Source organism: Dermochelys coriacea, chromosome 1, assembly GCF_009764565.3.
Source record: "Dermochelys coriacea isolate rDerCor1 chromosome 1, rDerCor1.pri.v4, whole genome shotgun sequence".
Classification (NCBI taxonomy): Eukaryota; Metazoa; Chordata; order Testudines; family Dermochelyidae; genus Dermochelys; species Dermochelys coriacea.
The window spans coordinates 198,373,837-198,392,397 of record NC_050068.2 but is presented as its reverse complement, the minus strand read 5'-3'; the positions used below and the strand labels follow the sequence as shown (position 1 = coordinate 198,392,397).

Below are 18,561 nucleotides of genomic sequence, written 5' to 3'. Positions count from 1 at the left end.
TCATGGGATGCATTTGTTTTGGCTGCAGAGAAAGTGACGCGATTATTAATGCCAGAGCTACATTTAAGGCAAAATCCTCCCATCCCTTGGGGTGTGTGCAAGGTCTAACATGAAATTAAAACCCTGTGTACCTGCTCTGTGAGACAGCTCAGGATTTTAGTCTGTTCAGAAAGACAACACACTTTGTGCTATATAATCTCCACCAGGATTGTGGAGGGTCCCCCTGGGGACAGGCATGGGTCATGGTCAGAAGGTCAATACAGAGCATGGACCCCAGTAGTTATACTGTGTGGAGAAAGGGGACCAGAGCACTACTACTCATGAAATGCAGTAAATGCTGCGGCCTGGCTGCAAGGATGGGATGGGCTGATTCTGTTTCCCCCAATGCTCTTTCAATCCCTGCATTAATTTCTTCTAGTCAGCTTTGGACACAAGGTTGTAGTTGGGTACGTAGGTGTGAAGCAGGTATTTGACTGGAGTTGAGAAAGGTTTCTCTTCTAAGACAGAGTTGATTTTCTCTCTTTCATAAAACTAGCTGCAATGTTATGGTTCCAGTACACTACACCAAGGGAAACAAGCTTCTAAAACCATTTAAAGGACATCACTGGCATTGTGCTATCCTGAAGCTGGCATGTCTTATAAAAGCAACTGCACCCTGCCAGCCCCTGAAGACCATTTGTGTTGAACTTTTAGTTGGGCGGGGGGAGGGGGGGGAAGTTTCCAATACCTTCCTTCTCCTTTTCACCTTCGCAGTGCTTTCTTCTTTTTCCTCAGGACGAGTTAGAAAACATTCCACAGGCTGCAAAGCACATATTGTAAAAAGAGATTCATCATGAGAGAGATTATTACCCCAAAACACCACAGAACACGATGATGTGGGGGCAGATGTTGGGTACAAAGATTCAGATGCTGATAGAGAGAAAAAAAATATGTATTGGGGTAAAACTCTGCCCTGTTACAGTGGTGTAAATCTGGAGTAACTTCTGGAACTACTTCATATTCACACTGGTGTAACAGAGAACAGAGAAAAAGCACAGAAACCTGAAACATACGAGTCATAGGCATACCGTTATCATCCAGTATACAGCATGTTTAATATAACAACAAAAATCATAAGGAAAAAACAAACAGAGCTTTCAAAAATTAAATACATGTAATCTCTATTATTGTGTGATACAATCATTCTAACTTTGCCAAATAGGCCTTTGTAATAATTGGGTACAACCTGAACAACAGCTGGTGAACTATACCGTACAGATAGGAGAGAATAACTTGAAATAATGACTTTTCTGTATTTCTGATTTCCTTTCTTTTATGTTTATAATGTAACATTTTTCAAGAGAAGTTTTCAAATTTTGCTCTGTGCTGTTCCTCATTTAATACCATGAAGATTGGCTTTTTAGTCCATGAAATGTCTCTTTGGTTCATTTCTCCACACTTGTACTTGTTTAGGATGATCAGTATATGAGCACTCAGTTTGTAAAGGTGGCAAATGAGAGAGATCATGTCCAGAGGTCACAGGAAAATTAAATATAGTGGCAGCTCATGTACCATCAGTGGTACATGCACAACAGTTTGAGAACAGCAGGTGTAGCTGCTAGCTGGGTATTATTAATGGGGCTTAGTCCTAACAGCCCCTAAACTCTGCCACTATGAATGTAACTCTCATACAGGCACCATGTGTTAAGATACTAAATTAAAGCCAAACCATCTTCCTAACTCTGGCCAAGATTATAAATGGAGCCAGGAAAGGGAAATCTCTCTCTCGTCCATTCCCCACCTCTCATCTCAGTCCAGCAGGTCACAAAGTTTTGGATCCATTATCTGTGCTGTTCTCACTGGTGTAAGAGAAACAAGGTAGGTGAGGTAATATCTGTTACTGGACCAAGTTTTGTTGGTGGAAACTCTTTGTATCTCAAAAGCTTGTAACTTCTACCAACAGAAGTTGGTCCAATAACAGATATTACCTCACCTACTTTGTCTCTCTCATATCCTGGGACCAAAAGGGCTACAACAACACTGCAAACAGTTATTGCTATAAATTACTTCTATTGTGGTAGCATCTCCAGGATCAGGAGACCATTGTGCTAGATACTGTACAAATATAATGCCCAGGCAACTCACCTCCCTGTTCCTGTGAGTTTTAGTCTTTCTCTTCTTGTCCAGACTCCTATATACACCCCACCCACAAGACTGATTCTACCTTGCTGGCCCAAACCAGTTTGATGAGTTTCTTGTTTTTCTCTCCCCCCTCAGGGCAAGTGCACCTGTATTTTCCCCTTGTGGTGAAGCAAGAGCACCCAGTCTAGGCTCCTGGCTTCTCAGCTGTCACCTTTCTTAGGAGGAGACTCCAGTCTCTCTCCTTTCTGATTGGGGGTTTTGCAGGCTGCGTAATTCCTTGCCCACACTGTGAATTCTCCAGCAAGTCAGACTGACTAAGCAGGCCTGCTTTGACTTCTCCTTAGAGGAAATAAGCAGCGTAATTACCCACAGGTAGAAGGTACCACACAGCTCTTCATGAGCAAGCACATTTATTCTTAAGCTAGTCTTATTGAAAACATTAGAGAAAAAACATTAAAACAATAAAAAAAAACCTACACACATGCTAATAAGTTTACAGGAGATCATCCTAACTCCAGAAGGGTTCTGGTAGGAGTCAGTCTTTCAAAACACACGCAGGAGTTTTTCTATGGTAACAGGTTCATAATACCTTTTGGTCAGAACAAGAACACCCATGAATCTGTGAGTCACCCCATTATACACTTTGGGCCTTTGATTTTGGGACCCTGGGAACAGTTAATCAGCAGACAAGGAGTTTTCCCTTGGGATGTAGCTTCGAAAGGTTGGATCTGGAGGTGGGAATTTGCATTCCCCTCCTTCCCAGTATTTCCTATGAAACCTACTCAACTAAAAATTTGTTCTTGTTTGGCCCATTGTTAAGAGTCCTTTGAAGCTCTCATAACAACTTCCCAGGGTTGACATTAAGTCATGTCTCCCCTTTAGAGATCACAGAATAGCAGGGTTGGGAGGGACCACAAGAGGTCATCTAGTCCAACCCCCTGCTCAAAGCAGGACCAATCCCCAATTTTTGCCCCAGATCCCAAATGGCCCCTCAAGGATTGAACTCACAACCCTGGCTTTAGCAGGCCAATGCTTAAACCACTGAGCTATCCCTCGCCCACATACACATACAAAGCACATATACATACAATCCCACAATAATACATAAACATTTGCATTTTTAATACAATGATCTCCCATTGTAAACTTAATTCAGTAAGGTTTGTCCAGGATATTGCAGGAAATGGCCATATCTGTCACAGTATGGACTATAGCTTCTCTCTCCATTGCTAGTCTTCCACTGAAATGTGCACAGAACCATTATTTTTAATGATTTTCCACTGAAACTAGCCTAGACTCATCTACAATTTTGTTCCCCTTAGATGCACAATACTATCCTTTGGCAGTGGAGCCATGTAGGCCTGGTGAGTTGATGAGCCCAGGAACACAAGTATAATTTATTCAGACACAACAGCTCCACACCACATATAACTGAGATGTTTGGATAAATCTAATTACAGTGAATGGCTGTAAGCTTAAGTGTGTCCTTTGTTGATAGTTTGGAATCTTCAGTAGTTTAAGCATCTTATCGAGACCAAGCTTCAGACTCTTCTGCAAGTATTGTTTCTCCTACTCTTGCTCATTCAGCAATTTTTTGCAAATTGCCATTAAAAAAATTTGCATTTTTTCCTTCTGAATTGTACTGTGCAGACAATCCACTGATTTTGACTTGGCTCCATGTACTCTGCATATTTTTGTGCTATTTTTACATGGAAGTTTTAAAAATGCAGAAAAACAGGAAATTTGTGCTGAGACCTTTGATTTATGAAATAAAATGCCATGAATTCCATGTTTGTTAATCACAGACAGAACATAAAATGTTTCCTGTGTTATGTTTCTAATGCAACATCTCTTCACATGTCGCCAAGTTACTGAAAAACCAAAATGTAAAGTGAAAACATTCTTGTGTCAGAGAGAAAGAGTGAAAGTTTACATTCCAATTAAGCCATCCACTGAATTTGGGAGTAACTGACAAAATAAACATTTCAACCCCCTGCTTTAAAATGGAGACAAATTATTCTTTTCATTGTGAGTCTGCAGACAGTCTATGAATTAATTAAACTATGAAAACAGTCTGTGGACTGAAAATATACATGTTAATAATTCCATTCATTTCTCTCCTGACTGGTTTCCATACACCCAGGCCACAACAAAATAGCTTCTAGACTGTAGATTAGACAGGAGTGAAGTGGATTACATCTGCAATTTAATATGCACCAGAAATGCAGGATTCAAGTGAAATACAAACATTAAAAGTATAGGGACCTCTGTAAACATATCAGATTTGAAAACTTTCTTCCAACAAAAGAGCTGTCTGATACTGTAATGAATTTGTGGCTTCATGACGCCACGCACCATTGCCATATGGAGCGTCATAGCTGCTGTGGGGCTAAAGCTCAGAACCCTCCTGCTCCAAAATCCAGGCTTCTACACTTTAAACTAAATGAAGATCTCTGTTACCAGCACATGTCCTAGGCCAGGGGTTCTCAACCTTTTTCTTTTTTTCGGGGGGGGGGGAGGCACTCAGGCATGGGTGTAATTTGACTTCTATTTTGGATGGACAAGGACTAGCGGGGCTTGAGTCAGCTTCACGTGGCAGGGTTCATGGAGGGAGTGCCACTTCCACCCCATCTCACCTCAGCAGGCCACCTACCAGTCTGGGTTGGGGGGTGGGAGGGGCAACCAAAAATTATAACTCAAAGGTGGGGGGTTCAGCTTAAAAAGTTTGAAAACAGCTCAGGGTACAGGAAGAGGGGTAGCTAAGGGCTGTGTGTGGGCCGGGAGGTAGCTCAGGGTGCATAGAGGAGGGTAAGTAGGGGCTGTGTGTGGGCACGGTGGGTAGCTCAGGGTGCAGCGACAGCGATAGCTAGGGGCTGTGTGTGGGCAGGGGGTAGCTCAGGGTGCAAAGAGGAAGGTAGCTCGGTGCAGGGAGGGGGGTAGCTAGGGGCTGATTGTGGGCAGGCAGTATAGCTCAGGGTGCAGAGAGGGGCTGTGTGGGGGCAGAGGGTAGTTCAGGGTGCAGAGAAGGGGGTATAGCTCAGGGAGCAGAGAAGGGGATAGCTAGGAGCTGTGTGCAGGCAGGGAGGTAGCTCAGGGTGCAGGGACAGGGGTAGGTAGGGGCTGTGTGGGGGTAGGGGGTAGCGCAGGGTGCAGAGAGGGGGTATAGCGCAGGGTGCAGAGAGGGGGGTAGCTAGGGGCTGTGTGCGGGCAGGGGTGTAGCTCAGCCCTGGTCTACACTAGGAGTTGAGGTTGAATTTAGCAGCGTTAAATCAATTTAACCCTGCACCCGTCCACATGACGAAGATCTTTTTTTTTTTTTTTTTTTTTACTTAAAGGGCTCTTAAAATCGATTTCCTTAATCCATGCCCAACAAGGGGATTAGCGCTGAAATCGGCCTTGCCGGATCGAATTTGGGGTACTGTGGATGCAATTAGACGGTATTGGCCTCCAGGAGCTATCCCAGAGTGCTCCATTGTGACCGCTGTGGACAGCACTCTCAACTCAGAAGCACTGGCCAGGTAGACAGGAAAAGGCCCGCGAACTTTTGAATTTCCCTTCCTGTTTGGCCAGCATGGCAAGCTGCAGGTGAGTGCAGAGCTCATCAGCAGAGGTGACCCTGATGGAGTCCCAGAATTGAAAAAGAGCTCCAGCATGACTGAACGGGAGGTACGGGATCCGATCGCTGTATGGGGAGAGGAATCCATGCTATCAGAACTCCGTTCCAATTTTCGAAATGCCAAAACATTTGTCAAAATCTCCCAGGGCATGAAGGACAGAGACCATAACAGGGACTCGAAGCAGTGCCACATGAAACTTAAGGAGCTGAGGCAAGCCTACCAGAAAACCAGTGAGGCGAACGGCCGCTCCGGGTCAGAGCCCAAAACATGCTGCTTCTATGATGAGCTGCATGCCATTGTAGGGGGTTCAGCCACCACTACCCTAACTGTGTTGCTTGACTCCTTCAATGGAGATGGAGGCAACATGGAAGCAGGTTTTGGGGACGAGGAAGATGATGACGATGAGGTTGTAGATAGCTCAAAGCAAGCAAGCGGGGAAACCGGTTTTCCCGACAGCCGGTAATTGTTTCTCACCCTGGACCTGGAACCAGTATCCCCCGAACCCACCCAAGGCTGCCTCCCGGACCCGCCAGGCGAAGAGGGGCCTCTGGTGAGTGTACCTTTTTAAATAGTATACATGGTTGAAAAGCAAGCGTGTTTAATAACACATGACTTATGAGGAGAGGCTGAGGGAACTGGGATTGTTTAGTCTGCAGAAGAGAAGAATGAGGGGGGATTTGATAGCTGCTTTCAACTACCTGAAAGGGGGTTCCAAAGAGGATGGATCTAGACTGTTCAGAGTGGTACCAGATGACAGAACAAGGAGTAATGGTCTCAAGTTGTAGTGGGGGAAGTTTAGATTGGATATTAGGAAAAAAATTTCATTAGGAGGGTGGTGAATCACTGGAATACATTACCTGGGGAAGCGGTGGAATCTCCTTCCTTTGAGGTTTTTAAGGTCAGGCTTGACAAAGCCCTGGCTGGGATGATTTAGTTGGGGATTGGTCCTGCTTTGAGTAGGGGGTTGGACTAGATGACCTCCTGAGGTCCCTTCCAACCCTGATATTCTATGATTCTATGAATTAATTTCCCCTGGCATTCACGGCCAGTACAGCTACTGGAAAAGTCTGTTAACGTGTCTGGGGATGGAGCAGAAATTCTCCAGGGACATCTACATAAAGCTCTCCTGGATGTACTCCCAAAGCCTTTGCAAAAGGTTTCTGGGAAGGGCAGCCTTATTCCATCCACCATGGTAGGACACTTTACCACGCCAGGCCAGTAGCACATAGTCGGGAATCATTGCAGAACAAAGTATTGCGGTGTATGTTTGCTGGCGTTCAAACAACATCCGTTCTTCATCTCTCCGTGTTATCCTCAGGAGAGTGATATCATTCATGGTCACCTGGTTGAAATAGGGTGCTTTTCTTAAGGGGACATTCAGAGGTGGCCATTCCTGCTGGGCTGTTTGTGTGTGGCTGAACAGAAATGTTCCCCGCTGTTAGCCATAGGGAGCGGGGAGGGGCTAGACACGTGATGGAGTGAGGCAAAATGCGACCTTGGAACAAAAGCACATGTGCTATATATGTAATGTTAAGAGCAAGGTTCACCATGAAAGAATGTATCCACTGTTCTATAAAATGTGACTTTTTAAATACCACCGTCCCTTTTTTTTTTCCTCCACCAGCTGCATGTGTGTTTCAAGGATCACAGGATCTTCTCCTTCCCAGAGGCTAGCGAAGATTAGAAGGTGAAAAAAACACTCGTGCTGAAATGTTCTTTGAGCTCATGCTGTCCTCCCACAATGACAGAGCACAGATGAATGCATGGAGGCAGACAATGTCAGAGTGCAGGAAAGGACAAAATGACCGGGAGGAGAGGTGGCAGGCTGAAGAGAATAAGTGGTGGGCTGAAGAGAGGGTGGAAGCTGAAAGGTGGCGGCAGCGTGATGAGAGGAGGCAGGATTCAATGCTGAGGCTGCTGGAGGATCAAAGTAATATGCTCCAGCGTATGGTTGAGCTGCAGGAAAGGCAGCAGGAGCACAGACTGCCGCTATAGCCCCTGTGTAACTAACCGCCCTCCTCCCCAAGTTCCATAGCCTCCTCACCCAAACGCCCAAGAACGCGGTGTGGGGCCTCCAGCCACCCAGCCACTCCACCCCAGAGGGTTGCCCAACAACAGAAGGCTGGCATTCAATAAGTTTTAAAGTTTTAAACTTTTAAAGTGCTGTGTGGCCTTGCCCTTCCCTCCTCCACCACTCCTCCCAGGCTACCTTGGCAGGTATCCCCCTATTTGTGTGATGAATTAATAAAGAATGCATGAATGTGAAGCAACAATGACTTTATTGCCTCTGCAAGCAGTGATCGAAGGGAGGAGGGGAGGGTGGTTAGCTTACAGGGAAGTAGAGTAAACCGGGGGGGGGTCATCAAGGAGAAACAAACAGAACTTTCACACCATAGCCTGGCCAGTCATGAAACTGGTTTTCAAAGCTTCTCTGATGCGCACTGCACCCTCCTGTGCTCTTCTAACCACCCTGGTGTCTGGCTGCATGTAACCAGTGTCCAGGCGATTTGCCTCAACCTCCCACCCTGCCATAAACGTCTCCCCCTTACTCTCAAGATATTGTGGAGCGCACAGCAAGCAGTAATAACAGTGGGAATACTGGTTTCGCTGAGGTCTAACCGAGTCAGTAAACTGCACCAGTGCGCTTTTAAATGGCCAAATGCACATTCTACCACCATTCTGCACTTGCTCAGCCTGTAGTTGAACAGCTCCTGACTACTCTCCAGGCTGCCTGTGTATGGCTTCAAGAGCCATGGCATTAAGGGGTAGGCTGGGTCCCCAAGGATAACTATAGGCATTTCAACATCCCCAACGGTTATTTTCTGGTCTGGGAAGAAAGTCCCTTCCTGCAGCTTTTGAAACAGACCAGAGTTCCTGAAGATGCGAGCGTCATGTACCTTTCCCAGCCATCCCACGTTGATGTTGGTGAAACGTCCCTTGTGATCCACCAGTGCTTGCAGCACTACTGAAAAGTACCCCTTGCGGTTTATGTACTCGCTGGCTTGGTGCTCCGGTGCCAAGATAGGGATATGGGTTCCATCTATGGCTCCACCACAGTTAGGGAATCCCATTGCAGCAAAGCCATCCACTATGACCTGCACATTTCCCAGGGTCACTACCCTTGATATCAGCAGATCTTTGATTGTGCTGGCTACTTGCATCACAGCAGCCCCCACAGTAGATTTGCCCACTCCAAACTGATTCCTGACTGACCAGTAGCTGTCTGGCGTTGCAAGCTTCCCCAGGGCTATTGCCACTCGCTTCTCAACTGTGAGGGCTGCTCTCATCTTGATATTCTTGCACCTTAGGGCAGGGGAAAGCAAGTCATAAAAGTTCCATGGAAGTGCCCTTACGCATGCGAAAGTTTTGCAGCCACTGGGAATCGTCCCAGACCTGCAACACTATGCGGTCCCACCAGTCTGTGCTTGTTTCCCAGGCCCAGAATCGGCGTTCCACCACATGAACCTGCCCCATTAGCACCATGATGCCCACATTGGCAGGGCCCGTGCTTTGAGAGAAGTCTGTGTCCATGTCCTCATCACTCTCGTCACTGCGCTGACGTCGCCTACTCGCCCAGTTTCGCTTTGCCAGGTTCTGGTGCTGCATACACCATAATATGCTGGATAACGTGCGTGGTGTTTAATGTGCTCTAATTGCCAAAGTGATCTGAGCAGGCTTCATGCTTGCCATGGTATGGCGTCTGCACAGAAAAAAGGCGCGGAACGATTGTCTGCCGTTGCTCTGACGGAGGGAAGGGCGACTGATGACATGGCTTACAGGGAATTAAAATCAACAAAGGGGGTGGCTTTACATCAAGGAGAAACAGAAACAACTGTCACACAGAATGGCCCCCTTAAGGATTGAACTCAAAATCCTGGGTTTAGCAGGCCAATGCTCAACCCACTGAGTCATCCCTCCCCCCGGTATTTCAGGCAGGACTGAATCTTCATTAAACTTTTCAAGGTGCCCCTGACAGACCTCACCAAAACGATTGTCGGCCGTTGATTTCACGGAGGGAGGGAGGAGCAAATGAATACAAAACAAATTTGGTGTATTTCTTGTTTTGCTCCACTCCATCTATCTTTTACATCTTTGGCTGGCAGCAGACGATGCCGTAGGACTGCTAACCTTCCTCATCTCCTGGCTGCTCGGCAGAAGATGGTGCAACAGGACTACCAGCCATCCTCATCTCCTGCCTGCTCGCCATAAGACGGTACAATAGGACTGCTGGCAGGACTAAAGAGAATGACCTGGTCGAGTCACTCCTATTTTAGTCCCTGCGCCCATGTCTGCCCAGGCGCTCCTGACTGACCTTACCAAGGTGGTCAGGAGCACTTGGGACATGATGATGATGGTTATCAGGCCTATTGCACCATCTGCTGCCACAAGGCAATGGGTTGCTGCTGCTGTGTAGCAAAGCAGTACCGCGTCTGCCAGCACCCAGGAGATGTACGGTGACAGTGATCTGAGCGGGCTCCATGCTTGCTATGGTATGGCGTCTGCACAGGTAACTCAGGAAAAAAGGCGCAAAACGATTGTCTGACGTTGCTTTCACAGAGGGAGGGAGGGAGGGGGGCCTGACGACATGTACCCAGAACCACCCGCGACAATATTTTTGCCCCATTAGGCATTGGGATCTCAACTCAGAATTCCAATGGGCGGTGGAGATTGTGGGAACTGTGGGATAGCTACTGACAGTGCAATGCTCCGGAAGTTGATGCTAGCCTCGGTACTGTGGAAGCACTTTGCCAAGTTAATGCACTTAGAGCATTTTCTGTGGCGACACACACAATCAACTATATAAAAACGATTTCTAAAAAATAACTTCTATAAATTCGACCTAATTTCGTAGTATAGACATACCCTCAGGGTGCAGGGAGAGGGGTATCCAGGGGCTGAGTGCAGGCGGGGAGGGGGGGGGAGGAGTGTAGCTCAGGGTGCAGGGAGTATGGTACTAGGGGCTGAGTGCTAAGAAAGTTCCCCTACAATTCCTGTTCCTCTGCCAGCCACGGAACTGGGTGCTGAGGCGGCATTTACCGTCTGCATGAGCAAAGGGGTCTGCGAGCTGAGGAGCAGCTTCAACCCCCTGCACCAGCAGGAGACGAGGGAATGCCGCAGCTGCCTGCTCCATGGCACCAGTCAGAGCAGCAGCTGTCCTGCACTGCCCATGCCCAGCGCTGGCTTCACACCTCCGACCTGGCCAGGGGGCGGAGAGAGGAGATAGAGGGGTGTGTCTGTAGCTGCCCCTGGACTGCCCTGCTCTTGAGATGTAGTTTGGGGGGAAGCAACAACCCCATGCTCCCAACTCTGCCCCTGGGCTCAGGGCTTCTTCCCCGTGGGGAGCACCAGGGCTCGGAGCTCCAGCCCTGCTGCTCCTGGCTTCAGCCCTGTGGGGGGCGCCGGGGATCAGGGCTTCAACTCTGCGGGTCCTGGCTTCAGCCCTGCAGGATGAGGCTTGGGTTTTAGACGAGGGGCCCGATGGCCCTCCTGAAAGAGTTCACAGACCCGCTGAAGAATCGCTGTCCTAGACCACAGTTAAGCAGTCTAATTTCATCCAATAGGAGACAGTGCTACATGTACAGCAGCTTATTCTTTGCAATGACTTTTATTTCATTTTAAATATTAAACTATAGTTAGTTGTGGCAAAAGTTGCTGTACTAACAGCCTTGAACTCCTCTGTTTATCTGCAGCACAGATACAGGATGGGCAATGATAGCGTAAGCCTCCCCCACATTCCTCAGCCAAACAGCTCCCATCATGACCAAGAGGAGGACAGACGTTCTCTGTCCATGGCACATTCAGTCCTTGGTGCCTCTACAGAAACCACCAAATAAGGTGGCAATAAATGCTAATGGTGTTTCTGACACGTGTCCATCACAAGCTGGAATGATACTACAAGCTTATTTCATCTGTGCCACTGGATACCCATCATACAGTTAGAACTTCTAGCTACTACTGACCTGGGCCAAATTGAAAACTGATGACCTAAAGCAGAAAGATTCTTATTTCATTCCTAATCCATTATATCCATCCAGTTCACTCCTGTGGATGATACTTTGAAGGCAACAATACTAGGAGACCTTTTAAACTCCATAGTGTGTTATGGATGAGTCTTCTTTCTGCCTATTTGCCAGTTTAGTCAGTGAGTTTGCTGCATCTTTTATTATTAAGCACATCCTGCAAGGTGCTGAGAGTCCTCAATTCCTACTGGTTTCAGTGGTAGTTGAAGGTGCTCAACATTTTGCAAAACTGGGCTCTAAAAATGTCCATCACCTGGGACCCAATCATTCCTCCCTCAAGTCTAAGGGCCATTTCAATGAGGGCAGGTTCTGGTCGTCTCTCTGGGTGCTGTACAATATTTAAATCATAAACTAGAAGACTCTTCAGGCAATGTCAACATTAAAAGACTGTCATATCACTTAGCCCTATGCCACTGCACAATCACCTGACTCAAGCCTGGGGAAAGAGATGGGCTCTGCGCCCTACTGTACCTGTATAAAATGAGACTAAAGTTATTGAAATCTCTTAAGATTGGAACCTAATAGTTTCCAAATAATGCAGGCAACATAGCAGTATTAAGCAAGAGATCAGGACAGTAAGTGGAGAAATGCACCCTTTATTTAGGGTGAAAAGCCTGATTTTATTATGTATTATTATCTCTAGGATCAATACAGTCATAAATCTTACCAACCTGTTTTCTTTTCTTTGATGCAGCAGGTTTGGACTTGGAGTCTGAGTCAGGCTTCGCTGGTTTACTTGTGTTAGTTGATTTTTCCATTTCTTCATCATCAGAAGGATCTGAGAAAAAAGGCAGTTTTTGTTTTTTTTTAAACACACCTCTCAACTTTCCATTAGAAAAATGTACAACAGTGATAATAGCTTCTATGGGGAGGAATGTCACTGTAACATCATGCCCAGTTTATTTACATGAAACAACTTCAGCAGCAAGTAGCATAGTTCCAAAATACAAGTGATGGAAGATTACTTCCATAGTCACTCTTAATATTTTCAAGCCTCTGCTCTATAAGACAATCTATTTTCCTATCTTTGTGGAATTCAGTGAATAACCTGCCACCTGCAGTATTATTAATAGTAATTTATAACCTCTCCAAGAAATCTCAATCTCTTTTAGCAAAATGCCAAAAACATGTTCATTTGTTGTTTATTAACTACGGTTCTACAAGTTTAGTTACATTGCTCAGCTTTACTTCAAGACAAGTAAAAGCATGACCCTGATCCATGGCCCAAGATTTCCTATGGTCAATTGTGGACCAATCCTAATAAAGCACTGCTAGATCAACAAACCAGCGACAACACTACTGCTAGGAAATAATAATTTTTAGACCATAGGATTGCTGGGAAAACATCCCTTTCTTGCTAGATTTGTTGGCATTTCTCTTGGAAGAAGTCAGTACTCCTCCCCCCACACAAGACACAAGATTTGCACTTTGAGAAAAAATACCTCAGACTGAAAGTCCAAACTGCTTTATTAGTATTAATTACTTATAAGAGTAAGAATGTGAAACTTGGTGACATGTTCTATTCTATAAAGATATATATTTTCAATGGTGTGTATAGTTTTAGGCCATGGGACTCTTATTAGTGATGATTAGGGAATAGCATCATTCCCACACTTAAAACAGAATGACCAGAAAGCTAAAAAATGCTGATGTTTTGAGAAAAATAATATGGATCAAGGAACATTCTGAATTTTTTTTTAAGGGAAGCACTGGAAAGAAAGGCCATTCAAAGAGGTAACATTAGCCCCCCATTTCACACAGATGTCAAGTTAACCTAGGAAAGCAGTTGAGATGCTTTTATTCAACTGCAAAAAACTTTCTGATGTAGACCAAATTAGTATCTATAATTACTCTTCTGCTAATTGTCAGAATCTTCGTCCTATCAATTTTAAGTATTAAAAGTGACTAATTCAATTTCCGAATCAAATAATTTGGGGAATCTTATTTTTTCTGTTCTTAATATGTATTGACAATAGTTGAAATCTCCTACATTCTGAGTTTAGCAGTAGCCTATCTAAAGATTTTGCTATTTATTTGAAAAATGTGAGCAATATGATTCTTTAAGCATCAAACTACGGAAGACGTGCCCATTCACTATTATGTAAAATCTGCGTGACAACCAGCAGTAAGTACTTACAGGCTCAAGAGATTAATAAAAAGAGACAAAAGAGAAAGACAATGAATTGTATTTGGTACTTACTAACTCACCGTGATTTATTTATTGAAAAATGAAGCATTGGAATGAAAAAGTCTATATAGTCCTCACTCCTCCAGAGATGCAACAATGCACATTAAAGTTTTGCAATGGAAGTTTGGAGATTTTTATAAATGGATTTCTACACATCAACACAATAATTTGGAATCACATGGGAAAATCCTAACATGACATAATGGTTATCAATGATTTTACATATTTATCCCAGGAGACTATTACATTCTAAGTTCCATGCTTTCTCACATTTTCGAGCATTTGAATTACAGTAAGTATCCTAAAACTGGACTTTGAGAGCTGCTGAGTTTAAAGTTTGTGAGCTTGATAGCTAGTAATGGAAGAAAAAAAATCAGTAAACACTCTGTAATAGATTGGATACCATCTGTCATGAAATCATATTGGATACAGATTTGATTATGGAAAACTGTAATCACTCTAGAAGCAGGATGGGGACTGAAAAGGAAATTTGTTTCCTCTCCCACACATGCAATGGCCCCCTCACTGAGAGGGACCTATAAACATACTAATGAACTTAATTCAGATCAGAATTGTGGGCCAAGAAAGAACAGGCATTCATTTGCCACCTATGAAGGATCACAAGAGATTTTGAAATTCCAAGAGGAAAGTGAACAAAACAAAACCCTAACATTGCAGATCTAGGGTGGTGGTGAAAAACATCTCTTGCCTGGTGCACTGAATCAAAGGCCCAAGGGAATGATCTGCTTGTCCCAAAGGGTTGTTAAGATAATCACTTTATTATGAGCAGGAACTATTACCGAAAATGAAGTAACCAAAGTTTCTACTATTCTGTGTAGCTGCAGCCTGCAACTGCCTTGTTTGGGGTTTCTCTGTTTCTGCCCCAACAGAAAGGGTGTCACAGGAAATTGATGGTAGTATCTAGAGTCTGCAGGAAGTGTGGCATCCCTCCATTCCCTGGAGGACTTAGTCTACAGCACATCTTCCCTTTTTTAAAATTTCTGACTGAACTAAAAAACACTATAAAACAGTAGTCACCAACCGGTCGATCGTGATTGACTTATCGATCCTGGAATCTCTCCTAGTTGATCACAATCTCTGGCTGCTAAAAGTCTTGCTCCCTGCCTGCCCTGGCCCCACGCCACTCCTGGAAGTGGCCAGCACGCCCCCATGGCCCAGGGGAAGGGCAGATGTCTCCCTCTAAGTGCTGTTCCTGCCTACAAGCACCACCCCTGCAGCTCCCATTGGCTGGGGAACTGCGGGCAATGAGAGCTGTGGGGGCGGTGTCTGCAGAGAGGGGCAGTGTGCGGAGCCACGTGCTCCCCCGGGAGGCCACAGGGGCGGGTTGCCCCTTCCGGGAGAGGCATGGGGCTGTGGCAGGCAGGGAGCAAGCCTGCCTTAGCCCTGCTGCGCTGCTGCCCGGGAGCCGCCCGAGGTAAGCGCCACCTGGCTGGAGCCTGCACCCCAACCTCAGCCCTGAGCCCCCTCCCGGAGCCAGCACCCCATACCCCCTCCTGCACCCCAAACTGACTTAAATCTTAAGGTTGCTTAAACACAACCCTAAAACATCTCAATCTGCTGTATTGCAAACTCTCTTTAGGCAAGTTCTTGCCTGTAACAAGCTGTTCAATCTCACGCTCAACAACAGGGTCACAGTTTGTGAATTGTTTTCAGCTAGTATGTCTGCTCTCACTTCATTTGTCTCGGCCAAGTTTTCAGGTATCTTGAGCAGATGCATTCAATTCCTTTGTAAGATTTTGTCTTTTCCTCTGTGATCACTGAGTACAAGTGAGGTGACTCCTCTTTGATCGCTGTAGCTTGTACTGGCCAGTGTCCATCTTGCCAAATGCTCACTTTGTTTTTTAACTGTGGAGGGGGTCTTGCTCCTTTATTGCATTAGTCTGGTTGTACTTTCCCAGTTTTCCCCCCTCACTATCAAACACTTCTTAATCATCCTTTCCAATGTCCCGAACCTGATAATCAAGTATTTATATGTCTGTTGTAGAAGAGTTCAGTGGATGACTTTCCATATTGCAGCAGTGTAGTGCTATAGCTAAGTACTGATAAGTATGGATCTTCTCTTGCTTCCACTGCTTTTTTGAGCAAGTTCTTCAGTATACATAGTCCACATTCAGATAATCCATTGATCTCATGATATGTGGGACTAGATGTCTCATGATGAAAGCCATACATTTTACCAAAGTCCAGGAAATTCCTATTCTTGAACTGTGGTCCATTGCCACTTATTATTGTTCTTGAAATTCCATGATGTGCAAATCAGATTTACTATGCCTGACTACTGGTGCTGCTGTGGTATCTTCAAGTGTGTTTACTTCTGGGAAATAAGCAGTCCATTATAAATACATGATCATGTCTTTTCAAGATGAATATGTGAATTCCGACTTTGTCTCATAGAATCTCAAGTCGTTCACATGGTACCATTGTTTTTTTCAGCTGGGAATCTATATTTCTAATACGTTCCACTCCCGCTCACCATTTTTTCAATGTCACTGTTCATCTGTGGCCAGAATAAAATTTCTCTCCTTTTCCCTTTTTGATTTGGTCATTCCCAGGTGCCCCTCATGTATCTGTTCCCTTCTCATCTCTGTGGGAACCACGATCTGTGTTCCCTTCAAGAGCACTTCTAAGATCACTGATAGGGAATAGGCAGGTGGGAAATGTTTTTTCCCTCCTTTATTTATCACTTGTATCTCTGCTTACATCATTTTATCTTTAGCTTAAAAATACACCATGTGATACTTATATTCACATATATGTTAACTGCTTGTTCCAGACCATCAGGCTATATATTGTCAGATGAAACATACAATCTTGACAATGTGTCTACCCTTACTAAGTGGCATCCAGGTTAGAACTCCAGGATCATATCATGCTTTTGTAATTTCAAAAGCAGTCACTGTATTCTTGGTTATGCTTCTCCAAGTCCCTTTTTGTGTACTGCAATCAATGGATTGTAACCAGTTTCTGCTTTGAAGCTCTGACCACAAAGGAAGTCATGAAATCTTGTACATTCATACACCAGACCTCCTGTCTCTCTTTCAATTTGTGCCTATATATTCTCTGCAGCTGTCAAGCCCTAGATGCATTTGAGACTGGCAACCAATCAGTTACATGACAATGCAATACTACTATTCCCAGCTCTCCTTTCAAGGTGTCTGTGGAGAGTTTAATGTCTTTCAGTCAGTCAAAAATTTGCAGCCGTGGAGCTGGTGTCAGAATGTGCTTTAAATCACATTAGGCATTTACACTCATTTGGTGACCTTGTGATATGTCTTAGATGACTTGTGTGTGTGGTAAAGGCAGGCATGTATTTGCTGACATAATTCAACCCACCTAGCAGCCTTTGAATTATCTTTCTATCTTCAGGTCTCAGTATGTTCAGTATTGCTCCAATCTTTGATTCACTGGGCAAGATTCCCTTGGAGGTCAGTCTCTCTCCCAAGTATCTTATTTCCATTGTTTGAAATTGGCCTTATTCACCTTAAGGTTATGAGCTCTCGCAATTTCCAATATTTTCTTCAGTTGTTCCTGATGTTCAATGGCAGTGCTGCCCCCAAATTATTACATCATCAATGTAGACTTTCACACCTATTAATTCCTCTCACATCTGGCTCACTGTACGGGGAAATACTTCTGGAGCCGAATATAGTGTCTTGGGAAGTAGTTTGTGCCAAATGGTGGGTTGAAAGCGCAGATCTTGGAGCTCTGAGCATCTGAGGGGATATGTCAAAATCCAAATGAAGCAACTAATTTGCTGAATAATTTGGCTCCTGCTATCTCAGACAACAGTTCACTTTTTTGAGGCCAAGTGGAACTTTTCTCTTTTTAAGTTTTTGCTCACTCTTTAGGGTCCATACACAGCAATTGTCCCCCTTCTTTTCATTAAGGAGTGAACCCAATTGGTTGGTTCTTCTATTCTCCGAATGATACCATTTACTGTCATGTTTCACAGCTGTTCTTTTAGCCTCTTTCTTAAGGCTTGTGGAACTTTTCATGCAATATGTAATTAATGTTACTTACCTTCTAGAAACTGGAGTTCTTCAAGATGTGTTGTCCCTTTGGGCCATTCACTGTGGGTGCGCATGCACACCATGCATCTTAGACCATCAGATTTTCAGTAGCAGTGTCCATTGGTCTGTGTCTGCACCCTGTGCTTCCTTGTGCTCTGAAGTGAGGGTATCATGGGAGGCATAGACGGACCAACTCTAGTCCCTATTCTACTGAAAATCAAGAGATGATCAAAGTGGATGGGAAGGAAGGTAGGCAATGGAATACCCATATGGACTAAACATCTCAAAGAACTCCAGGTACTACAAGGTAAGTAATCTTTCTTTCTTCTTTGAATGCTGGTCCTTATGGGAATTCACTATGGGTGACTACCAAGCAGTACTCACAGAGGGTGGGGGTGAGGATGCATGTTGCCCCACCGATTAGTGAACCAAAGGAGTCATTCAAGGATAAGCTTGAACAAAGGTAAAATACTTAGTGAAAGGTGTGAGTGAAGCTCCAAGTCACTGTTCTACCAATCTTTAAGAGAGATACCACCGAGGCAGTCTGTGCTCTTGTTGAGAGTGCCCTGACACCCTGAGGGGAA

General features: G+C 44.9%; 1 protein-coding gene across 9 annotated transcripts in view; it reads right to left on the bottom strand.

Annotated features, from left to right (window-relative positions):
- Positions 1-18,561, bottom strand: part of CMSS1 (cms1 ribosomal small subunit homolog) — a 387,357-nt gene that overhangs the window by 22,746 nt on the left and 346,050 nt on the right. For 7 of the 9 annotated variants that reach the window (XM_043511389.1, XM_043511400.1, XM_043511367.1 and 4 more), the window contains 2 exons: positions 12,430-12,536; positions 728-799 (listed from right to left, as the gene is read on the bottom strand). In XM_043511389.1, the coding sequence (XP_043367324.1) occupies positions 728-799; positions 12,430-12,536 (179 nt within the window). The remainder of the gene's footprint in view (positions 1-727; positions 800-12,429; positions 12,537-18,561) is intronic. The other 2 variants (XM_043511375.1, XM_043511395.1) reach the window with 1 other exon arrangement.